Source organism: Gasterosteus aculeatus, chromosome 3 (genome assembly GCF_964276395.1).
Source record: "Gasterosteus aculeatus chromosome 3, fGasAcu3.hap1.1, whole genome shotgun sequence".
NCBI lineage: Eukaryota > Metazoa > Chordata > Actinopteri > Perciformes > Gasterosteidae > Gasterosteus > Gasterosteus aculeatus.
Window position 1 is genome coordinate 14,828,605 of NC_135690.1, and position 25,074 is coordinate 14,853,678.

Consider the following 25,074-nt stretch of genomic DNA (forward strand, 5'->3'; position numbering starts at 1 on the left):
GGGTATCTCAATGCTTCACATTACCGAGTACAATAGAATGTTATTTATGGCTCATAACCACACAGCAGGATCATTTCAGTCGCACTATAGAAAATAATAATATAGACGATTAGGCAAAATATAATTGGTCATTAAACTTGCTCTAAAACAAATACAAATGAACCACAGTATATTGCTCTTATCGCCCTGACGGCAGGCGATGTAGTAACTAGTCCCCAAATTACATCGTGACGCTCGTTATCAGCAACATGTTGCCACCAGCGGTTCGTGAACTCTGCGACTGCGCATGCGCAGTGCTTGACATTTTGAAGTTGCTTCTCCGGGGTGTTTGAACAGGAAGGCGGACATGTTGGTCGGTCTGTGGGAGAAAATCGGGCACCGTCCGCTGTTTTTTCTCTTTACCAAACCAGCGCACGTTTAAAAGTTGACGGGTATGCCTTCTAACCGGGAGACGGAGCACCGCGGGCGGGCAACGGTCGAGAGCCTGTGACAACGCGCGGGATGCCGCGGGAGGACCGCCGTTAGACGTTGAAACGAGACCGTGTTTTAAGCTCATCGAAATTTGGAAGAAGCAGAAGTTTTTTTCCCACCACTTCTACTTTTGAGCTGTCAGAATCTATTGTCGTTTTTTTTTTCTGCAAGGGCCCCAGACGGAAATACGGGACCGGGGCCTGGACCAAACCCTCCCGCAAACTTTGCTTTTTTTTTCTCTAATTGGCAAAACGGCCTAACTTTGAATTGCCTTTTGTTCGGATGCACCCGCATTTTAAGCCCTTATCCTCAGCGGCATCCTGCGGAGGCTGACTAATCTGTCGCCGCATTTATCTTTTGCCACTGAAGTTGTCTGCCACTTCACACTGGAATAAAACAAAAAAAAACTCTCTTTGGACTCCGAGAATGTGGCTTTTGTACATTCAGCGCAATCTTAAACGTTTCATCGTCTGTGAAAGCTCGAGGAGAACGATGTATTTTCTTTAAAAGTGCGGCGCGCGCGGTTCACGCTAAGAAAGGAACATTTGGCTAGCTACTGCTGGCTGCTAAGGCTAGCTAGCCAGCCGTCTGCCTCGCCAGTGAGCTGTTTTTGTCCGCGGCTCAACGCCGTGGGCCGACTTTAACAGCAAACATGTCCGCCGGGGAAAGCATGGCGGCTCGGTTTGAAAAGATCGATGCCATGTTGAAGAACCCGAAGTCCGAAGTGAACACGGATTGTCTTCTGGTAAGTTTGTAACTCGCTAGCTGGCTAGGCGGCTAAGCGAGACGACCGTTCGGGGTCTGTCTACTCCTTGGAGCAGTTCTTTCTTCCGAGACCCAACAGGTCGTCTGAGTTGTCACTGACGGAATGTGGTTATACGCCTCGGTTGAACGATACCAAACGCCTGTGTGTACGTGTGTGATATGTAAGAACTGTAACCTACAGAACTGTTATATGTGTAGTAAGGAAACCATGAACAAAATGTCATCCAACAGTCATAACACTGCAGCCCAACTGAAACTATTTCCTTGCAGTTGGATCGTTGTTTAACGGCGACACGCATTCAGTAACGTGATCTATCACACCAGCTTCAATAACTAATGAAGACACAAAGGTATCTGAACTTGAGTGACAGATGGCAGCCGTGTTCCTGTTCCTCCACAATTCAGACACGCTTTGCCAGGCGGCTTGTGGTCATTTCAAACCGGTTATGCCATTCATTAGATCAACTTCATCGCCGCCCACTACGGCCCGTTAAATGCTCTATGATGTCACCGGGGTATTTGTTTCCCGGTTAGTTCACACGGAAGTCGGTGGTGAGGTGTGCTGCTTCGCATAGATTTACTTATCTCAGCTTCATTTGAAGTGATCGGCTGCCTGCGAGCCTGTTGTAACCTGCAGCCCCCCCACCCCAGCAGGCCCCCAGCTGCCCCACTACACCTGTCCCGGCTGGAGGTCCGTCCCGGCTGCCTCATGCCTCCGGCCTGACTGTCATCAACAGTCAGACTGCAGTCTGACTGTCATCAACAGTCAGACTGCAGTCTGAGGAGAGGAGGCGTCTGCTGCCACGTGCTAAACCCTAAAGCAACATGCTGCTTTCTTTTTCCTTCTCCTGATTACATACAGCAAATAGGTGCCAGAGCTAAGTGTTTGTTGATATCGGGATCCTTTCAGCTTGGGTGACATCGGCACGCAGTCCTTTCTCACGGATCTGACTCTCGTTGACTCATTAGAGGAGTCACACCCAGATGTTAGGTGTGTGGAAACATTTACGTTTTCCTGTTTTGCGGCAGACTGAGGTTTTTCCTCGGGTACAATATAAGATCGTCATCGTTACTCATTCAGGTGTTGTCCACCTCAGGTCATTCTCTTTGATTAACGATCCCTGTATCTTGATTGTGTGATTATAGAAGGCAGACTGACTTACCGAGCAGAGGAAAATCAAGCTTGCGGTGTTTTCTTTTTTGGAAAGGGGGGCTTGTCCTAAAACCCCACCCTCATGTGCAACTTGAGTGTTTGTGTAAAGGCTGCAGTAGATTGCTGTCTATTGAAAAGAAAAGCTCGCTCGCTCCCTTTGACCTCCCATCCTGTTGCTGAACGAGGCAATTAAACTCACCTGAAAGTGCGCACGCGCTGCATATTCAGTGGCTGAAAGCTATGCGGACTGTTCCTGCTGGCAGCAGAACAGACAAGGGTGTTGTTTCTACCCCCCCCCCCCTTTTCTGCAATCTTGCTTGATCAATGAATGGGGGCCTTTTGCTGAGGCTCTCTCTGCCACCGTGCAACTCCACCCACAGCTTAATAAAATTCCGTGCTAATCAAATAACCTCTTGTCTTTTGAGTTCCCTGTGTGTCCCACAGCCGCTGTGCACGTCTGGAGGGAGTTGAGACCAGGCCGGCAGCGCTGAGGTAGCAGGGTGTGGGCTCTTCCCTCTACCCATAAACCAAAATTATGTGAACTGAAGACTCATGTTTCTGAACGCCGTGAATCAAGACGTTTAAACTCATAAAGCAGCCAACACGCTGGGCTGTGAGTAATAGGTTCCACCAGAATTCACAATGCCAGCCTTTTACTGGCTGCACTTCTGTACCTGAGTGCGAGCTGCCTTTTGGCTCTCCCTCTGAAGTATTGCACTGTTGGACTTGAACATTTTTCCAATGGAGGGCCTGGTCTGTGTGCTGTGATGGTGACACTTGGCCTGCGCCCGGCTCTGGGCTGGCCTATTGAGCGCGTTGTTCAAGCCCCGTCGCCCTTATCTGCGCCCTTTAAATAAATCCTGCCTGGAGAGAGGAGCGTGTTATCTGGATGCTCTGCCCCCTCCCCAGCGATTGTGCTCTGGGCGGCCCGATCTGAAGAGACAGAATTCCTGACATCGTGACGCGAAAGCTCACTGACATTAAGGGGTGAAAAATTGTCTCTGAGTGTTTTTCTTTCGGCGACATCTGGCATCAAAAACTTAGATCAAACGTCTGGTTTCAATGTTCTCACCGTGGTTTGATTTTCCATAAATTAACATGCTGGAAAATGTGTTGGCCAGTTTCTTTAAATATGGGAGATAAATTGCGTTGTTTTTTTTTGTCCCGCAAGTGTCGAGTCTGTAACCATTTAGTGTATGAAATAGTTGCGTTGATCCGTTGGAACTTGTTTTGCAAAAGCTTTGCCTGCTTCATTGCTACTTTCACACTTAGGGTGCATTGGCGCCTCCGTGTTTTGATCCCTCTTTCATCTGCCGTTTGGACTTTAAATCTCTAATAAGAGTAATTACGGGAAACCGCAAGGCTAAAGAAACATATTTGAAGCCTGACGTTCACCATGTGAATGTTGCATGTATTTACCAGGGCCGACGCTCTTATTCTGAAGTCATTTTATCAGTTGAATAAGATGAACAGTAAAGTGTTACACTTCAAGTGGTGGCTGTTGGCAGGATTCTGTGATGCAAAATTAGCTTTGTGCTAATTCACTTATGCGTTTGAGGTTAGATCAGTCTAAATGCTTTATTGAATAATGATATAATAAATGAGTTAAAATCCCATTTGTAGGTTAACGCCTGCCAGCATTAGCTACTCAAATTAGATTTATTGACGGAGATGCTTATCACCACCTCTGTCACTATTACGAAATAATGGTGCTGTGTGGCCAAGGACCTAGAATGAATAGATATTGCTAGTGTGGAGCTTCCACTTCAAGCCAGATCCAGCCCAATTCCCAGTCCAGACATTCATGGGGAACTCACGATATAGCAAAACCAGTGTGTACAAATGCCGACCGTAAAATCAAACCGCCCTTTAACGGGCCGAGGGGACGCGCTCGGTCACAGCTGCCTAAATCGGAGCCATGAGTGATTTGTAGAAGGGGTTTTACTGGCGTCCCTCCCAACTGCTTTACACAGTCGGTGCGCTGTGGTCCGGTCAGAGTACAGTCGGCCTTTGTCGTGCCGATGTCGAGGGCTCGTCGGCGTCCTACTGACCTTTGCCTCTTACCGGACAAACCTCACCTGGAAGGTGGCGTCAGCACTGATAATGAAGCTGCAGTATGTGTTTGGTTAACAACTTGGAGACAGATCGGCACGGCTTTGAACAGGGAGCACTTTTGCATGACATAGTAACCCCCAGATTAATGTTAATATGCGTGTAACTTGGCTGTACTTGCCAGTACATGTTTAAAGCATGCTATTAGATTGTAGGCCGGCATTGTTTTCAGGTTGTTTCCTGTTTCTGCCTCGTTTTGTCGAGTGTACATCATATTTCCTGATTACTTTATTAAAACTCTCAGCATGAATCTAATCCTATTGTGATTAGTGATGTCCAGCTTGGTTATCGTCAGATTGTAATGCAGCTCCCAGGAGAAATTGATTTCAAATCTGCAAATGGATGTCGCACAGATGGACAATGGTGGTATTGCTACTCCTACTTCCTACTCACTTAGATTAAATAATGTCCTTGAGTATTGTATCCGGTTGTCGCCGTTTGATTTCCACCAATTCACCCCTTGAACTCTGCAGCCTCCTGCTTTTCTGTCATCTCATTTGTGAAGGGCTGCAGCCCCGGGTTAGTTTGCCCCACTTAGAGCTCCTCGCTCGGACTCCTCGCCCCCCCACCCCCCTCTCCAGTGAAGATGGTCGGAATGGGGCGAGTAGACATTTTAATAAGACTGTTATTTGTTGGGGCGAGGTCAGACATCCCGGACAGCACAGCTGAGTTTCGCTGGAGAATCCGGCGCTCAGTCAGTGGAACACGTGAGCGCGCGCGCCACTGTTGGAATAACTCGACTGCATTTTGACATGAAAGCCTTTGTGACAGTGATTCTCGCTCACTGGGACCTCATGAGGAAATGGAACGCCCCTGTTCTGCCACCCCTGGCTTCACTGTCACTGCCATTTATCCGACAGAGCTGTCGGATGCGCCGTCCTTCTAGGTAAAAGGGGCTTTTCTGTCACTAGATGTTATTGCACAGCACGAGTTTGGACCGAGAAGTTGGTTTGAATCCAAAACAAACTTGAGTCCCTCAGTGATACCGTGTTGATTCAAGCCAAATTAGCTGGCTACGTATTCCAGTGTACTTCCACACAAAGCGACTACATAAACGGTGTCCCACTTTGAATGGCCTCGCTGGTTTGTATGATCACTTTGGGCTTAACATGGGCACTGCCTCTATTTGCATGGCCAACCGACGGGCTGTCGCAACAATCGCTCACACGTGGCAACACCAAATTGTCTTAAAGAGGTGGCAGAAAGGGAAGTGAGGCCAGTCCACATGCCTGGTGCTGGCATGCAGAAAGGGATGATGTGGCCGAGGCTCCCATGGAAACTTTAACTCAGACGTTAATGTCTGGAAAAGTGCTTGTGTGTGGATTTCGCTCCCTTAAAGCTTTAAGAAATAATTGCCATATGTAATGTCAACCACTGGCTCGTGCTTTTTTATAATTACCACATTTCATTTTTCGGGTGATGAGATGTTTCTTTTTTTTTTAAATTTGTGTTATTATTTGGTATTCCCAGGGATGTGTCGCCCTCTTGCTGAAGCATAGTCCCCAGAAATAACATGGAGGCAATGTTTATTTTTCCCCTAAAAGACTGCCACGTATTAAAACGTATTCTCTGGACTGCTAACACACAATGCTTCTTGCACTTTAGTGACTTCTATGCACGGTTCTGCTCTGTTTCTAATAGGTGTAGCAGGTCGTAGGGAATTCATTTTGATTTCATTATCATTGTCAATTAGGAGGAAATCCTGGGACCGAAGTCTAGATCCACATAGGTTTAATATTCATACCCATAGTGTAGACCTCTTTTTATCTACACTACTGCAACGTTTTCTTTTTTGCTTTTGTGTTCCATATTTTTTTTTAGCAATGGCTTTTCTTTTAGTTCTGTTTTTCTGGAAAGCAGACGGAAATGTACCTGTTCTTGGAACAGTTTAATTTCTGCGTGCAGAGCGTTATTGTTGCTTATAGGCAAGTCGACTGGGTTTTGTTTAGATACTGCTACACCAATATCCAGGCCTGTTGCTGATGCAAATGCTGGGATGCAAACTTGGCACACACACACACACACACACACACACACACACGCATACATACAGTGTCACACTCGTACTACTTCAGAATGCTTATTTGTCACAGTTTGTTGCCTGTCTCCGCTTTGTTCACATTTGCAATTAAAATTGTATTCCTGTTTTTCTCAGTGTTTCACTGTCCAAACCAAACAAGCGTTCTTTTGTCCCACCGGCGCTGCAGCAGAGGACTCTTAGCATGGCCGTCTTCCTGATTTCTCGTTGTTTTTTCCTTCATTTGTTCTCCTGTTGGAGTAGCCAGCCCCATATGCAACCGCCCTCCTCCCTTTCCGTCACAGTCTTCAGCACCAGTGCTGATTGAAAATAAGGCTCTCTATGTGACTCTGTACTTGGGATGGATTTATTTTTTTCCTCCCGTCCTTCATTTTTTTGTTGGGAACTTGTTTGGCCACATACCTAAAATAGCTCTCTGACGTGTACAGTCCCGTTGAGGAATGTTACTGTGGCTGTCCAGCGTTCTGCGGCAGGAAGTTATGCAAACGTGCATTGCTGAGCATGAAGCCTTGTGATTAGGGTCCTGAAGGACTCTGCTTCTCTGCCCCCCCCCGCCCCCCCATCCCCCATTGCATGCTGGTTGCATACCGTATGGGGAACAAGGCCCCCTTTGCTGCCAGCCTACGGGCTGGTTTGTGTAAATGATCCGGTCAGAACGCCGACTTTTCCATTCTTCTTCTAAGCAAATGACGGCTTTCACCTCCGCCACCAGCCATCCTTTACCTCCCGTTTTTCCCTTTACCCCTCCCATCTGCCCTTTTCCCCTGCTTCCACCTATGTCTCATTGATGGAGGGGGACGGGGGGGGGGAGGTAACATGACCTCGACCTCCACTGCTGAGCGGAAGCAGAGAGTTACTTAAGAGGATTTTCTGCCTCGTCTGAGCTGCTGATTCACCATGTGTCATCATTGTTTTGCTCAGACATGCAAAGAGAAATCCTCCTGAATATTTAAGACGGAACATCACTCGCAAAACGAGAATGACGACATTCTTGGTATGAAAGAGAGTTTGGAGAATGACGTCAGCGAGTGATTAAAAGTTGTTGTTAAATGCTCTCTGCAGATCAGCTGTAATGTTGATCTCTGACCTTTTTAAAGAAAGGAGCCACTGGCTAGGTGAGTGTCAGGAATGCTCAAGTTCAACATCTGGTTTTCACCTGCTGGAGGGAATACAGAACGCTGTGTTCGCGAGCCAGTCTTCTTTGAGCCATTCTGGATTATGGAAGATTAGATTAAATCCCGCCAAGTGGCATTTGTGCTCCTATCCGGCCCGTTTGTTTTTGTAGTGCTCGGACTTTCAATATGGTAGCTGTCATCATTTGAAAAGGGTATTGATGCAACCCATTTAGCAACACCCTCCTTTTTTACAACAATGCTGCTCAGGTTGTTGTGGAAGTGTTTGTGACGAGGGTCGGTGGGTGCAGCGCAGCGTTGTGAAACCTCCCAGTTTACCTCACCGGTCACGTGTCGTTAGGCACCAACCCGGCGGGAATTGGGGCAAATTCTACTTTATAGTCATCCAGCGAAGTACATTCAACAGCTAATGTATTCTACAGTTCTGATCATGTTTGTTTGATCATAGTTCTACATAAAAACACTTACTTAGGCTAATTACTTCCCGGTAACCTGACTGCTTCCGACTAACTTCCCCAGGCTGGTGTACGCAATGAGAAACGTGTTCTTCTGGCATCCCAGAGACCAATGACAGCCAATTGGGAGAAGAGAGCGAGCAGAAATGTTAATAAAACAAATGTTTGTAATGGTTCCTACGTCACCTCGGTGACAGGGTCAGCAGCCTCTTTCATTACACACAGACCAACATCTCAATATGAGCTAATGTCAATGTAAACCAAGTGACAACCAATCAGAGGGCTTGGACAGACCATCGAACCAGGCACGCTGTTTGTAATGGTCTGCACAGGTAGTCGTCCTGATTACCGGGCAACCGTTTCTGTCGCTAACATATCGAGATAGACGTGTATATGTTAATATGAACTCACCTCATGAGGTGATATATGTTTGTTGTTGTTGCAATGACTAAGCTTTGCCTCGTGGCTGTAGGCCTTTGGCTCAGCACGCCTCATGAAAGCATATCTGCTCAGCAGCTGACTCGAGCCGCGAGACATAATAACCATCCTCCAGACGCATGGGCTCTCAAAAGCAGACGGACACTTTCAAGGCCGCAGCATCACAACGATAACGCCAGAACCAGACTTTGTCGTCTTCTGCCGATGGGCTTTATTTCAGTGAGCAGAAAACACAAGAGCATTGCCCGCTTAATTCCTCTGAAAGCTTTCGAAGAAGCACGTCATGGAAAGCCATACAAACAAGACAATACATATTAATGTAATCCAGGAATGTCGCACTGATGCTGAAAGTCGTTCTTCAGGGTGTGTGTGTGTGTGTGTGTATTGTGCTGTATATGCCGCTGTGGCTTTGTTAGCCTGCATGTTAACCCTTCTCTTCTGCCTGCAGGATGGTCTGGACGCGCTGGTGTACGACCTCGACTTCCCCGCCCTGAGGAAAAACAAGAGCATTGACAACTTTTTGAGTAGATGTAAGTAGCTCATATCACGCCCCCCTCCTCCCTCCCCCCATGTCCTCCTTTCATCATCGATCTCCGTGTCTTTCACTTGAACCATTTGTGTTGGATACGCATACAGTCCAGAGAAGAAGGCTGTTTTTGGGTCACCGTCTCTATGTAGGCTCGGACACAATACATGTCTGCCGCTTAGTGTCCCCAACAAAGGGGCTTTCATAAATGGCTGGTGACCCACATGATGCCCATCGTGATGGTTTTCTCTTTTTCCCAGTGCCCTCAGACTGAGGAACTGCTGTAACCAGAATACCGATCAGAGGCCGATAGTGAGGCTTTCCTTGACAGATCAAGTTTGGAAACGTCAACATGATAATAGTGTTTATCCCAGAAGCTCTTCTTGTCCCGCTCGCGTGTCGTAACTCCGTAACTCCCCCCACCACCTTTATGACATTATTAGGAGCCTTCTCAATATTTATTGTATTCTACATAAAGTTTCACAAGGACATTTTGAAATGGGGATTTGTGTGTCGTACTGATCAGGCAGTGAGGGGGGGGGGGACATTCCATGTGTGAAAGATTCTGCCTCCAGTAAACCTGGCTGAGAGGTTCATCTTATATTTGGTGATCAACTCGACCTGCTGTTAAACCCCTGAGCTAAAATTGCCATTAGGCCTCAATTACTCATGGTACAGTACCTTTTGCATATAGTGGCCCCGTGACGGATGTGGACTAATGGACCGGCTGTCTTGTGAGACAATGGCCCTGAGCAGCATGCAATGCCTGAAGGGCTCTCTCTCCTCCATGCATTGTGCTCGCCACTTGATCACATCAGCTGATTACTCTATTGTATGCATGCAGGGCTCTACTGGAAATAATCCTGCTCCACCCCCAAACGCATGCAAATACACACAGCAGTACCCTATCCAAACATGGTTTATGTCTTTGTGGTTCCCGGGCGAAGATTCAGGGTCCCAGAACCCTCTGCTCACAGTGGAAATGACTCGCTCAGTTCAACTATGACCAAATCTGGCCGAACAGTGAATACAGTCCCCCCCCCACCACACACACACACACCCGAGGGAGCTTGCATTGTTTCATCAGGGAGAGGCCGACAGCCAAGGCTCCCCGAGCAGCAGCTCTCGGCTGTGCAGAGGCCCCGTCAGCGTTTTCTCATGTGTTTGCCAACAGGCCGGGTGTTGGTGGAACGAGTCAGTCTGTCTAATGTAAACAGTATTTAACATTTACACCATGTCCTGAAGTGAATATCTCCTGTGGTATACGTCTTAAGTCACTTAAAACCCTAATACCGTATTCTGTAGTTACTCACAGGATGGGACTCCTAAAGAGGAACAACTTCAGCTTCCATTCCTTCTATTTTCTACCAACATTGATCTTCTTTTTTCCAGACAAGGACACCATTAGTAAGATTCGTGATCTACGCATGAAAGCGGTTGACTATGAGGTGGTTAAAGTTATCGGGAGGGGAGCATTTGGAGAGGTGCAACTGGTAAGAATTCTATTTATATATTTTTTCTAATAAACAAAGCGATGCATAAACTGTTGGATTATATATATATATTTTTATAGGAATTAGTTGTTTTTCTTGTTTCTATTCGTCCTTTTATAATGTTATATTCGGAAACAAAAAATTGTTGTTAGAAATCCTTGAGCTGACTGGATTGTCAACACTTTTCTTTTGTAGGTAAGACACAAAGCCACGTGCAAGGTGTACGCCATGAAGCTGCTCAGCAAGTTTGAGATGATCAAGAGGTCGGACTCTGCTTTCTTTTGGGAGGAGAGGGACATCATGGCTTTTGCCAACAGCTCATGGGTGGTGCAGGTGAGATGTGGCCCTATTCAACCTAGTGTGCTATTTTTCTATATATATCCGCCGCAGCGCCGTAAACCTTGCGGAGTCCAAAAAGAGATTTCGGTCCTCTGTATTTCTTTCATTCATTATTTTAAAACGAATCACTTCTTGTTTCTATTCCGCAGCTCTTTTTTGCATTCCAAGATGACCGCTACCTCTACATGGTGATGGAATACATGCCGGGTGGCGACTTGGTGAACCTGATGAGCAACTACGACGTCCCTGAGAAGTGGGCCCGTTTTTACACCGCTGAGGTGGTTCTGGCTTTGGACGGAATCCACTCCATGGGCTTCATTCACAGGTAGACGGCTCCCTTCTCCACCTTCCTGTTCGGCGGGTCTTCCGATTGAGCGACGTGTCGGAACACGTCGAGGGATGATTCTGACACTGTTATGTTTTGCGTGTCCATTTAGAATTTGCTTGGAATACGTCTTCCGACATGACTGTGTAGAACTATTTATCTTTTATGGCTCACTGGAGATTTGCAGCAGTATTTACAAGGTGCGGTAGCGACCTTTGATCTAAGGGGGCTTCATTTGGCATCTTCAAGCAGATGTGATCTAAACCCTGCACATAAACGCAGGCAAAGTGATTCTCAGTGTGTGCTCGAGTCTTGTTGTTCAGTCGTGTTGTACGTGTGTTTGATGTCTCTGTCGTTGCCTTCTCAGGGACGTGAAGCCCGATAACATGCTGCTGGACAAAGCAGGCCATTTAAAACTGGCAGACTTTGGGACCTGCATGAAAATGAACAAGGTTTCACATTTAAGTTCTAGCACCAGAATTATTGTTGATGTATCCAGTGAAAACATGTCAGCATTTGGTTGTACTGATAATTCCTTTATTTTCATGAAAAACAACTGACAGACGAAAAACATATGAACTTTTAACAATTAAAAAAAAAAAAAATGTGCCTCCTCTTCAGGATGGAATGGTACGATGTGACACAGCAGTGGGAACTCCAGACTACATTTCGCCCGAGGTACTGAAATCCCAAGGAGGAGATGGCTATTACGGCAGAGAGTGTGACTGGTGGTCAGTGGGAGTGTTCCTGTACGAAATGCTAGTTGGTGAGTTTTTTTTCTGATTATCTCCTGTGAGTGTTCCCGTTATTATATCCCTCATCAATCTTAATGATAGACTGATGAAGTTGAAGCTCAAAAACAACAAAAGCCCTGAATCATTTCTGCCTTTCCCGCCATTATGACGTCCACATTTAGTGTGTTTCACGCATTAGCGCTTACTGTGGACATAACCGTGACCTCCTGCGTTGTGCACAGGCGACACTCCCTTCTACGCAGACTCCCTGGTGGGGACCTACAGCAAAATCATGAACCACAAGAATGCCCTGAACTTCCCCGACGACAGCGACATCTCCAACGATGCCAAGAATCTCATCTGTGCTTTCCTCACTGACAGGTCAGATAGCACCACTGGAAGCACCACTTGAAGTGTGTTCTTATCATCGGGCCCCCTCCCTGTCAGGGCTTTGACGGCCTCCTGGCTCAGAAAACCCTCAGCCGAAAGAATCTTGATTGACGTGTTCATAATGACGTAGACGTGCCTCTTTACTCAGAAATATTTAAGAACTCCTCCTGCTGTTTCCCCCCTCCCCGCCCCACAGGGAAGTTCGACTGGGCCGCAATGGTTTCGATGAGATCAAGAGGCATCCTTTCTTCAAGAACGACCAGTGGACATGGGAGAACATCCGAGACAGTAAGGACATTTTCACTGTGACCACGGATTAAGTTCCAAACCCCCCTCCCCCTCACCCGTCTCATCTGGCGCTCTGCGCACTGCTCCCTTCAGTTGCGTACCAGCGATCAGGTTTTCCGTTTGACCTGCTGCGGACATTTGCAGGAAATACTTGTGGACAAGCCATTCATTCAGTATCCTTTCCAAGACCAAACGTGATTCCTGCTCAGAGGAGTAATTGGCAGCACAGCCTTTTTTGAGGCCCCACAGCGGGGACAAGCGTTAATGCGCCGGGATCGACACTGGAGCAGAGTGAGATTAGAAATGTAGGGATACATCCAGGAGCTATAGTCAGTGGCTTTATATTTCATGCTTTACTAGACTCAGCACTTTAGTTTTGGCCGCCGATGTCGTTCCATTGGCTCAACAGCTCTGATAACTGGCTGGTTTCCCTGGTTTGAAAAAAAAAAAGTTTCAGGGGGATCTGTGATCCAGAAAAAAGCTGAGCAGGTGTTTCTGTGTCTTATCTTTCCACAAATTAATCCATTTAAAAATTCACTTATGCCAGATTAAAACAGGGCAAATTAAAAATCAAATCAAATTAACAAATATGTTTAACAATAAATTTAACCCGGATGACGACTAGTCAATCATTTCAGGGGTCTCTTCCTGTGTTTTATGTGTTGGCTGCGTCATGCGTTAACGCGCAGCGACCGATCACATGGAATGAATGAACTGGTGCTCCCGGCTGTCTCTCCACTGATCTCCCGTCTCTTCGTGCCCCGTTTAGCGGCCGCCCCTGTGGTGCCTGAACTGAGCAGCGACGTCGACACCAGTAACTTTGATGACATCGAGGAGGATCGGGGAGAGGAGGAGACCTTCCCCATACCAAAGGCCTTTGTGGGCAACCAGCTCCCCTTCGTCGGCTTCACTTACTACAGCAGTCAGCAGTAAGTCCGACGCGCATGTTGCCGCCATTCCCTGTCACGCTAAATTGCCCACTTGATGGAAGAGGTATGGAACTGGTACAGTGATGATGACATGATTAGATATGCAGTCGCTATACTCCTGTGAGTCTATAAGGAGAAGGCCACTATGACTAAAAACATTACGATTTTTCCGTACCGTGAGGCAGTAAAGTCAATTTTGCTTGCAAAGCCAGTGAAGGTTGGATCTGCTCCATAGATGATGAGAGGCTCCGTCCCGTCAACGGGGCTCCAGTTAAATGAGGCTCAGTATTCTACTTGGCCAGGCAAAATATGTTTATGTAATTAGTTCAGATGTCATGATTTTCACATGTTTGGATGGGTTACCATGGTTTGTTACCTTTTTGACTCCAACCGGCAAGAAGGTTCTCAGTTAGTGACGTTCATCACAGTAGAGTGCATCTGAAAAACCTACTTGATGCTGTTTATTCACACACACACAAGTGTGTTAAATCTAATGCAGTGGTTCTCAAATGGGGGTACGTGAGATTATTTTTAAAATTAGCATTCAATCAACAATCCTTTTGTGAATAGCTATTTAATAAATCAACTGAATTTTTTTATTCAGTACAATATTCAATTTTATTATCCTAAAAACCCAGAGTCTCCCCCATACCAGGGTTTTTTTCGACCCAACCAGGCACACGCCCCCTTTCATCACCCATCAATCACTCAATGGACCCTTTAAGATGACCGGTGACCTCAGAACCCGTAAACCTTCTTTTCATGTCAGAAATGAATTGGTCATAGTGAACATTGTTTGAATAACTTGATGGAGCCAATGTCCGATATATGAACTTCCCTGGTTGCCTGTAAATGCTCCTGTTGTTAAGGACGTTGCTCTATTTGCACATTTGTTCTTTGAAGAAGCGATGGTAGTTTTTAGTTTTCAAGCGAGGTTTGGATCTAACTGCTGTGATTCTATTTCAGTAATGAAATGTGTTGTGTTTCCAGCCAGTTGCGCAGCTCCAGCGCCCCCACAAAGACCAGCGAGAAGCGTAGCAGTGCCACAAAGGAAGACAAGAGTCATGTAAGTTGAAGACTCAAATACTTTTTTGTACTTTTTTAAGATCTGTCAATTCTTTTGGATTTCAACTTCATGCAAGCATCTGCAATATCTGTCCGTAACTAAGAAGCTCTAAGACGGTTTGATGTCGTTTTTAGCTGGAGAACCTGCAGAAAAGGATTTACCAGCTGGAGGAGCAGCTCCACAGTGAGATGCAGCTGAAGGATGAGTTGGAGCAGAAATGCAGGTATTGAAACAGGAATGTGGTCCATCACAAAGAGGACGCTGCTTACGTCAAAGCGCAGACCGAATGCAAATCCTTTGGTCTCATAGACGGGTCGCTAAACAAACCGTAGCATCAGGGAGGGAGATTGAGTGAGAAGACTTACGTATTTACTTCTAAATATGATTGTTATTGTTTCAGACATATTTGCAAATGTTTGTTTATGGACTAGACCAGACTTTTTAAATTCGCTTTTTACTTAAATACTCTGTTCCCCCACAGGACATCAAACACCAAGATGGACAAGATCATAAAGGAACTGGATGAAGAGGTTTGCCTATTTTCTCTTTTCTCTCAACATTCTTATGGACAAATGATTACAAATATTATTATTATTACTATTTTTGTGATATTTGCTATGCGTCCACTTTGCGTCCATAGTTTGTGTTTACATAATGCCAATTGCATCAAGCAATGAGGGTTGAATGCATCACTGTTCAGGGGTTTACTTTTCTGCTCTTTTGTTTCTCGCTGCAGGCGAACCTGAGGAAAAGTGCGGAGAGCAGCATCTCTCTGCTGGAGAAGGACAAGATCATGCTGCAGCACAGATTCACAGAGTACCAAAGAAAAGCTGACCAGGATGCAGAGAAGAGGCGCAACCTGGAGAATGAGGGTAAAGACGATGGGGATTCAGACACTGTGCAGTTCAAGTGTAGTTGTAAAGTGCGGAATGCTCACAACCTAATATCATAATACAAATGACATGTAAGCCAAGAATTAACTTTTGTTTACTAAAATGTTAATGTTTCTTCACATAAACTCAACATGAAATGACCAAAAGGTGTAAGAAAAAGAATGAATCCGATTATTTCAACAACACAGGAATGCAGCATTAGATGTGATTTATTTTTATTATTTTCTAGTGTCGAGTTTAAAGGAGCAACTTGAAGACATGAAGAAGATCAGCCAGAACTCTCAGGCCTCAAATGACAAGATGGTCCAACTGCAGAATCAGGTATACAGCACACTTACACACACACACTGTGAGGAATAGTAAAGGACAAAACCTTGAACTTTTCCCTCCCTGGTCCTCTATTTTGATTGACAGATGGAAGAGGCCAACGACCTTCTGCGAGCCGAGTCGGACACGGCAGCGAGGCTGAGGAAGAGCCACACCGAGATGGCCAAGTCCATGAGCCAGCTGGAGAGCTTGAACCGCGAGCTGCAGGAGAGAAGCCGGGCGGCGGACAGCGAGAAGGCCCAGCTGGAGAAGGAGCTCCTGCTTCTGCAGAGTTCCCTGGACTCTGAGAGGAGGAACTACAGCCTCGGCTCCGAGGAGATCAGGGAGCTACAAGGTGATCTACTGACACACCAACACAAAAGCGGCGCTCCAATCCGTCATCACACATACATTTTGTCTGATGTATATCTCGACAGAATACAAAAACCATGATTTCAGTAATGAATAGAAAGTTTAAAGGGCAGAATTTAAATATATATCAAACGTCAATCATATTAGGTGCTTGTCTTTATTGACAATAAAGAAAGGGTTTAAAATGAAAAGGCCAGCCACTCTTCATCAGCACTGTAAAAGTGTGTCTTTATCGTCCGCTCTCAGCCAGGATGGCGGGCTTGCAAGAGGACAACAAAAGCTTGAAGCTCAGCCTCTCCAAGGTGGAGTCGGAGCGCAAACAGGCTCAGGAGAGGAGCAACAACCAAGAGAAGGTACGACGCGAGAAGTACTTAGTTAGTTTCTCCCACCCTGTTGACCCGGACGATGAGACAGTTCGCCCTCATGTCGTCTCGTTGTCGTCCCCCCCCGTCGTCGTCCCCCCCCTCCCAACAGGAGAAGAACAACCTGGAGATAGACCTGAACTACAAACTGAAGACGCTGCAGCAGCGTCTGGAGCAGGAGCAGACCGAGCACCGGGTGACGCGGGCGCAGCTCACCGACAAATACGAGTCGATCGAAGAAGCCAAATCGGCCGCCACGAATGGTATGCAGCTCCTGTGTCGGAGCCTGTGTGTCGGAGTAGCTGCCTTGCTTCTCGATTCCTACTTTGTTCTTCATGCCTCTTCTGCCTTTTTACTTTTTGATGAGCTACTTTCTGACCACATGTTCCTCCCCCGGTTTCATCTTTCTTGTCTGTCGTCTGATCAGATTCCCCCGCGGGGGATGTTTTTGTGGGAGGAATTCAAGGAGTGTAAGCGGGCAGCATGTCAGGACAGCGCCCCGCTGGATATTAATGCATCACTCTAAATGAGCTTTTTCAATGGAGATATGATCTGTCTGAGTGATTTCCTGCCTTCTACCTTGAACACGCTGGGAAAAGATATTTTCTTCCTTCTTTCTAGTTCTACAGCGAAATAGTTGAGGCTCATTGTTGTCAATGTTGCTGATTCTCATATAGAATTGTGAGTTTCATCTGGATTGTATCACCCCACACACAAACCCATTGTGTTTCCAGCTACTGGTACTGGAGAGAAATGTACTGAAAAGCTTCCCTCTGGAATAGTTAGAGCTATGAGTATTCTTTTAGTATAAAAAAATGAAACTTTTTATAGCGGCGTTTGTTGTTCGATCGAGTTGACTCTTGGGTTCTCTCGGTTTTGGGAAAACAAGGACGTGACAATTTTTCTCTCCCCGTCCTCCTCCAGCTGTTCAGCAGAAGATGTCCGAGGAGAACGTTGCGAGGATGCGAGCGGAGAGCCGGGTCGTGGAGGTCGAGAAGCAGTGCTCGATGTTAGAGTTTGATCTCAAGCAGTCTGTGCAGAAGATGGAGCAGCTGATGAAGCAAAAAGAGCGGCTGGAAGATGAGGTAAGTAAACGCCTCCTTCCAGCTTTTCTTTATAATGAAAAATATCAAATAAAGATGCCCTTTTCCCACGGCCTTGTGTCACGCGATGTCCCGCCTCTCTGCTGCTGTCCCAGGTGATGAATCTGCAGCTTCAGGGAGAGCAGGAGTCGAGCAAGCGCGTCCAGACTCAGAACGACCTGAAGGGCCGCATGCAGGAGGTGGACCGACTCAGGTGTTCAGAGAAGCAGCTCAAGCAGGAGATCAACGCGTCGCTGGAGAGCAAGCGCTCTCTGGAGTTCCAGCTGGCGCAGTTGACCAAGTGAGTCGCTCGTCATGTCGCATTTGCTGTTGTTATGAATGAAATAATGCCATCTGCTAGAAAAGGAGCAGAACTAGGTTGCTTTCGCCGTCGTGCTGGATACTATTATTCTGGCAGGATTTTGCAGCGGCTGCAGCCAAGAGCTCTGATTTTCTGTTTCTGCTGCGTCAGCCAGTAATGCTCTTTGGAAGTCGATTGCCTGTTTATTTTCAAAATAGTGCTATTATTCCAGATTAAAGGGGGTGACCATGTCAAAGCTGTTCTGCTGCCGTGTTTACATCAGCGGATTAGAGTTTATCCACTCCATTGCTAATCCCCTGGCTAGTGCTGCTAGTGTTGGAACGGGTTGGCTTTTTACTACTAGTGTGTGGAAAGTGCTGAAAAGCTTCTTGTTGTGTAAAATGTGTTTTGCTGATGTGTTAAAAGGCAATACAGAGGCAACGAGGGACAAATGAGGGAACTTCAGGACCAGCTTGAGGCCGAACAGTATTTTTCTGTAAGTATGTCTCCTTTCTCCAATGTCTCCCTATTAAATGTGAAAGCCACTGGCTAAACCACCTCTGCCCTCCTCCAGACGCTTTACAAAACTCAGGTCAAGGAACTTAAAGAGGAGATTGAGGAAAAGAACCGGCAGGTACAAGAGACTCATAAAAGGGTGCAGGAGTTGTGCAGTGAAAGGTAAGCGACTCATTTATACTGAGGTCTGCAGGCCATCCCTTTTACTGATCTAACCACCTGAACATCAGCTAATGGCTTTATGAGTTTTATTGTGATCCTGTGATAACAAGCGGCTGAACAAACATGTATTTGTTCCTTCTTTTACAAAGGGACTCCCTGTCCGCCCAGCTGGATCTGACGGTGACCAAGGCCGAGTCAGAGCAGCTGGCCCGAGCCCTGCAGGAGGAGCAGTACTTTGAGCTCAGCCAGGAGAACAAAAAGGCAATCAGTAGACATAAGCAGGACATCGGGGAAAAGGAGGCCACTATTGCTCGGGTATGCCAAGCTGACGCCGTATTATTGTGTCCCTCCATAATGTATTCTTTGTTGTACATTTAGAATGCATTTGGGTGGAAAAAGAATAATATTCTGCTTTCTTCGGCAGCTTGAGGAATCCAATAACACTCTGACCAAAGCTGTGGAGAACCTCAGCAAAGAGAAGACTGACTTAAGCGAGAAGTTCAGTAGTCTGGAGGAAGGTACCGTCCCCTTTGTTGAGCTGAATGCGTCTTTTAATGCTGCATTATGATTACGTTGTTGCACAAGCTGAGTCTCTCTTTCTAAACAGACTATGCTGCTGAGAAGGAAGAGATTTCCAACACAATCAAGTCCAACTATGAGAAGATCCTCAACACGGAGCGCACACTGAAGACTCAGGTAAAGATGCACCGCTTTAGCCGGCAGGTATTTGAGAAAGCGCTTGCGGCGAACGGCGACGGACGTTTTCCAACCTTTTCCCTGCTTTTGACACATCAGGCGGTGAACAAGCTGGCAGAGATTATGAACCGAAAGGACATGAAGCTGGACCAGAAGAAGAAGGGCAGTACCGCCGACCTGCGGAAGAAGGAGAAGGAGAACCGCAAGCTCCAGCTGGAACTCAATCAGGAGAAAGAGAAGTTCAACCACATGGCCATCAAGTACCAGAAAGAGCTGAGCGAGATGCAGGCGGTGAGTAAAGAGACGCTCCAGAACACGAGCGCCGGGCGAACTCCCCAAAGTCCCCTCCGGTTTTTAACCCGCGTCTCTCGGCTTCTCCACCGCCAGCAACTGTCGGAGGAATCCACGTATCGCAACGAGCTGCAAATGCAGCTGGACAGCAAGGAGAGCGACATCGAGCAGCTACGGGAGAAACTGAACGACCTGCAGCTGCGCATGGACACCTCGAGCGTCACCAGCCTGCAGACCGACGAGACCGACGGCAACATCGCAGGTAGGGACGACGGCGCGCGGAGGAAGAGAGTAACTTCTAAATAGTCCGGGTAGCACACAGAAAAGAATCGTCACGTATTGCAGCCAATCCTTCCAACAGGGTTTGGTTACATGGTTAGATGTAAAGAACTGCCTCACAGGAAACTCTAAAACTCCAACACATTTAAGTTAAACTGTTATGACTGAGTGAAAACGTCCTCCTAATTGGTCCGTTTCCCGTGTGGCGTGTTTCATCTTGGCTTCAATGCTGGTTAAAGTGTTGATTTAGTGTTCAGGGTCTTGTTTGTATACTTAATGCCAGGTGTTTATTGGTGCGATTAACATGTCTTCATAATTCATGATGTCTAACCTATATCTTGTTTTCACATAACCACATATGTGGTTAAACCCTTCTCTCTTTATTTCCCTCATGTCCAGTCGGTTCTCTCCTTATCTTTGTCGCGTGTATTCCTTTCCCTCTGTGAGTAACTGTGGGCGAGCCCCTCTTGCCTGCCCTGTGCTGCAGATGTTGTGTTTGTGGCTTTTTTGCCCCTAGTGTTTCTTAAGTTAAAGTATTTTTTCACCAGAAGTGAGACACCCCTCTGCTTTTGGGGGAATCCAACAAGACTTTTGAAAGACGCCTGATGGGGTGGAGATTAAAAGAGCATACATACACATACGTGTCCAAACCATCCAACCCCAAAAAAACAATTGCACAAGGCAAACTTTGATGTGATGTTCAGCGAAGAAGCAGTGAACACTGCTCACCGTTCAGCCCAAAACGGTGCAGCGACCACATCAGGTTACTCCGCCCGGCGGGAGGTTCACCGCCTCGCGCTCAGCCGCTTTCAAAACGTGTGTTGTCAACTGAAGAGCCTGCGTTTTGTACACTTAACACTGTCCTTGTTGGTTTTGTTGGCGGCATGTTCACCTCCATGCACTGCTCGGTCGGACGCACACAGATCTCGCTCACCGCGTGTCGGCGACGAGCCCCTCTCAGCTCCCCGTACCCGCTGAACTTCCACCTGCATGCTCTTAAAAATGGTCCTTTTAGCACCAAATAGTGGCTGTAACCTGCAATACACATGGTTGTTTCTATAAAAGACTGATCAATCTTATCCAGAGAAAAATCATTCCAATTACTTTTAATGAGCTTCGATTTGAAATAATAATCCCTGTGCTCTGCTAACATGCTGTAGGAAGGGCTAATGTGTAAGATGTTCCTCCTGCATGGGTGGGGCAGCAGCGGGGGTTATCTAAACTCATCCTTAATACCGTAACGCTGGCCGAGCTCCTTTAGGGGTTCACTTGGTGTGTTAGTTAACTTTTTTTTTTTTTTTTTCCTCCCCCGTTGAGTTTTGGATTTTGAAACACCGCATGGCCTTTTTCCCACAGTGCACTGCATCCATCGCATGGATTTGTAATTTTTGGTTGCATCTGGGCTGCTTTTCAGAATCCAGACTGGAGGGCTGGCTGTCGATTCCCAACCGAGCAAATATCAAGCGATACGGATGGAGGAAGCAGGTTGGATTTTAGGTTTAATTTACCGTCTCCTCTGCACACCTGAGTCTGTGTTCATGTTTGTTGGGAGTGTCTCAAGCCAATTTGTCCTTTTTTTTCCCCCTATTTTTACAGTATGTGGTGGTGAGCAGCAAGAAGATTCTGTTCTACAACAATGAGGAGGATAAGGAACTTTCCAACCCCTCGATGGTACTAGATATCGAGTACGTATTCCCAGTTATCCACTAAGGTCCTGTTGCAGCGGTTGTTTGTTACAGTGTTATTTATATATAATCACTCACTTTGCAGCAAACTGTTTCACGTGAGACCAGTCACACAAGGAGACGTGTACCGGGCTGAGACAGAAGAGATTCCAAGGATATTCCAGGTTGGAGGCTCCTTCCTGTTGTGGAGATTTCTGTATACATATTTTATATTTGTATTCTCCTGCATGTCAGGTCGTATTCATGACTCACTGCTCAGCCACAGAAAACCTTTTTTTTTTTCCTTTGACTGCGATTGCTTTGACGTCGGCCTCCTCCGTCCCTCTGCCATCAGATCCTTTACGCCAACGAGGGCGAGTGCAGGAAGGAGGCGGAGATGGAGGCTGTCCCTCAGGGCGACAAGACCAACTGTCTCCCACACAAAGGCCACGAGTTCATCCCCACGCTGTACCACTTCCCTTCAAACTGTGAGGCCTGCTCCAAGCCGCTGTGGCACGTCTTCAAGCCGCCGCCGGCCCTGGAGTGCCGCCGCTGCCACGTCAAGTGCCACAAAGACCACCTGGACAAAAAGGAGGACCTTATTGCTCCTTGCAAAGGTAGAATCCTCTGCAGTTTGGCACTATTTTTCAGGAGGACAAGCTTAACTTTAGCTGTAAATGTTTTAGGGTACTTCTAAGAATGACTACCAGCAACTACTTTTGGTTTTAATATTCATAAATGTAATGCATGTGCGATTCATTTAGCTTAGTTTATTTGGTTTTAAGTAGCCGTATGTGCAGCGAGTTATTACAGGTGATGCAGCCACACCCATAACTAACAAGTCAATTCATTATTTATAGAGAACTCAATGTCTTTGTAAGGGTTGGTCGGGTAAGACAAGCTGTTAAAGCAGAAATGTGGGCTAGTTCTGCCTTCCTATCCTAACACCTCGTGCCCTCCTCCGCAGTAAACTACGATGTGACCTCTGCCCGGGACATGCTCCTGCTGGCTCTGACCCAGGATGAGCAGAAGAAATGGATCGGCCACCTGGGAAAGAAGATTCCCAAGACCCCACCATCCACATTCTCGCGGGCCTCGCCTCGCTCCATGTCCACGCGCTCCGGACCAAACCAGTCCTTCCGCAAGAACCCTAAAGGCAATACCACGAAGCTGAGGTAACTCGACAATTTGTGGCTGATCTCTGCGCTGTTGATCGGGTGAAGTCCAGTGAGTTAGCGTGCTGTTGTTCTGGCCAGGGATTGAGGGCGTGCTGCAGCCACAAGTCTTGTTAAATCCCATCTGGTGGGCTGAGCTGCGGTCCAGTCAGTCGCGTGACCTGCTGTTTGTCTCCTGTGTTGTAGCAGAGCGCAGTCCAGCCTCCAAGCCGCAGACACAACCTCCAGCACTTGTTGACAGGAACTTCTTCACACAGTGTTTCAAAACAGAATCTTTTTTGGACCTTTTTTTCCCCCCCCTTTCGGCTTTAACCATGTCTATTTATTGTGTTACTGGGTGTTTGTAACGCGAGACACTTCCTGGTGGGTTGGTTGGTTGGTTGACTCCGGGGCTCTTTCCAGTTGACACTTTTCTCTAATTGGCACTAATGTGTTGTTGGGTTCAGTAACTAACATGGACTTACTATGCAACTCTAGAATAGTCCGTATAAAGGATTTTTACCCAACCTGTCAACCTTGATGCAAAGATGGCAGCGGCTTACTAACCCAGGTGAAAATATGTCTCCCTTTTACTGGACACCTCTCTTTTGTCTTTTGTTTCAGCTAACCATCTGAACCGTTTGGATTTTTTTTCTGGACTCTAAACTTTTCCTCCTTCCTCATCCTCAAAAAAAACCAACAGAGAAACCTGTATTACATAGAAAATTCTTCAAAAAAGAGAGAATATATCAATAAATATCCAGCGCTGGAAAAACTGCAACACACATCAGACACGAGGCGCCGGGGACGGAAAGAGGCCTCACACCCGTCTCCGCTGTCCACGTTCAAGAGACGACCGTTACTCAACCCAACGGACCTGCAGCTCTCCATTTCTACCACAAGAGGTCCCCCTCGTCTTGGACTTTAAGATGGACAGTGAGAGGGACTCATGTCATGGAGAGTTCTGTGTTTCATACTATATTGCAGTTCTGATGGAAGTGGGCAGGTGAACGGGGGTTTTGCTGGGACGAAGTACGTCTTCAGTTTAAGGTACTGTCATACAGGGATTGCAGATCTGCAGTGACTCGGGTGAAAAATGAATATCCATGTTGTCATTCCATCCCCCCCGCCTGACAGACACTGAACCTAAATGCAAGCAAGCTTCTGTTTCCGGCAAACGAAAATGACTGCTGCCTTTATGTTATATCTCTGGCCTTTTTGCCTTTATTCTTATATTTCTGCAAGTCACTTCATGTCAGGTTCGGGACAGAGTATTGGGACATAAGTATTAGATGTTTTGAGTATTGAGTGAGGAGCATGCAGGATCATCATTTAAATCTATGCATTATTTTTATTATAATTATTTTTATTGCTCCAAGCCATAAGGAATATTCCATTGTAATGGCATATAGGGGTCCTAAAACTTAATAGATTTTGTTTGTTTATTTGGTACATTGTTTTTTGTTTTTTTTTGTAATGTATTGCCTTACATTGATTCATAGATACATGGTTCAAAAGGAAAACATTAAGTTAACAAATGTAAAACTGCACTGTTTGAATTGTAAATTATTTGTAGACTAAACAGGTGTAGCATTTGGCCCACCTAGTGCCTTAACGTTTGGATATTGATTTTACTGCCATATCTGTTTTTTCTTCCCTCCCAAACAAGACAAATCGTAACTCTTCCATTGCTTATTTTTTTAAATCGCCATGCATCTCTGGTTTTATCTGAACTTCTTCTCTCTGGTTTCAGTATATAAAATTATATATATATTAGATTACTTCTTTACGGACACATTGCAATAAAGTTATTGTGTCAAAAAGTCCCAAAACTCGGTTCATATCATAAGACAAATGTCACGATGGTGTACCTAAAGGGAGAACACCAGCGTCAATCATTGATTGGCCTGGTTAACAATGAGTTGTTTCTCTAACACAGTGATGTCCCGGTAATGCAACCCCCCCCCCTGCTCCCCCACAGTGTATATAATGAGAGCGACATAAGGATTAAGGAATACCTCCGCAATCTTTTTATTTGTAACTTTTTGTTCAGTTGAAAAAAAGCACTGGAACTATGATCTACTCTTGTCTTGGATAATTTGCATGGTTAATTGCATTGCAGTCCGCACTGATGGATATGTCAATAAACATATCTTTATCATTCCCTGTATACTGGTTTTCACTACAGAAATATCAGGCTTCCAGAGAGTGAAGAACATAATCACTCAATCAGTTTTGGTACAATTATTTAAGTTAAGTATAATGAATTTAGTTTAAACGCACATTCTACAATATATTTAGAATTAAAGGACCACACAGTCGATGTTGTGTTTATCTTGGA

At 46.2% G+C, this 25,074-nt stretch overlaps 1 protein-coding gene across 4 annotated transcripts; it reads left to right on the top strand.

Annotated features, from left to right (window-relative positions):
- Positions 1–190: 190 nt before the first annotated feature.
- Positions 191–24,894, top strand: rock1 (Rho-associated, coiled-coil containing protein kinase 1). Of its 4 annotated transcripts, none has more exons than XR_013467184.1 (34): positions 264–1,216; positions 9,014–9,095; positions 10,484–10,584; positions 10,780–10,917; positions 11,073–11,248; positions 11,616–11,700; positions 11,870–12,014; positions 12,225–12,363; positions 12,569–12,660; positions 13,430–13,589; positions 14,580–14,655; positions 14,790–14,878; positions 15,137–15,185; positions 15,392–15,527; positions 15,778–15,869; positions 15,963–16,209; positions 16,473–16,579; positions 16,701–16,851; positions 17,513–17,673; positions 17,787–17,971; positions 18,398–18,467; positions 18,546–18,649; positions 18,799–18,964; positions 19,074–19,167; positions 19,257–19,345; positions 19,445–19,636; positions 19,733–19,898; positions 20,315–20,357; positions 21,330–21,400; positions 21,512–21,600; positions 21,686–21,764; positions 21,935–22,196; positions 22,547–22,754; positions 22,941–24,894. XR_013467184.1 is itself a non-coding variant. In XM_040170989.2 (33 exons), exons 1-33 carry the CDS (start codon positions 1,124–1,126, stop codon positions 22,990–22,992), a joined length of 4,146 nt encoding a protein of 1,381 aa, XP_040026923.1. In that variant the 5' UTR covers positions 191–1,123; the 3' UTR covers positions 22,993–24,894. The 4 variants fall into 4 exon arrangements, 2 of the variants coding, with proteins under 2 accessions (XP_040026923.1, XP_040026924.1); XR_013467183.1 differs by having other exon boundaries at positions 23,358–24,894; XM_040170989.2 differs by lacking the exon at positions 20,315–20,357 and having other exon boundaries at positions 191–1,216.
- Positions 24,895–25,074: the final 180 nt, after the last annotated feature.

What these genes read in the sequence shown, in the direction of transcription:
- rock1 (XM_040170989.2), top strand. Translation starts at nt 1,124, where the DNA reads ATGTCCGCCGGGGAAAGCATGGCGGCTCGGTTTGAAAAGATCGATGCC. An exon ending in CCTGCATGAAAATGAACAAG is followed by an intron (nt 11,701 to 11,869) that starts GTTTCACATTTA and finishes CCTCCTCTTCAG; the next exon opens with GATGGAATGGTACGATGTGA. An exon ending in GGAGATCAGGGAGCTACAAG is followed by an intron (nt 16,210 to 16,472) that starts GTGATCTACTGA and finishes GTCCGCTCTCAG; the next exon opens with CCAGGATGGCGGGCTTGCAA.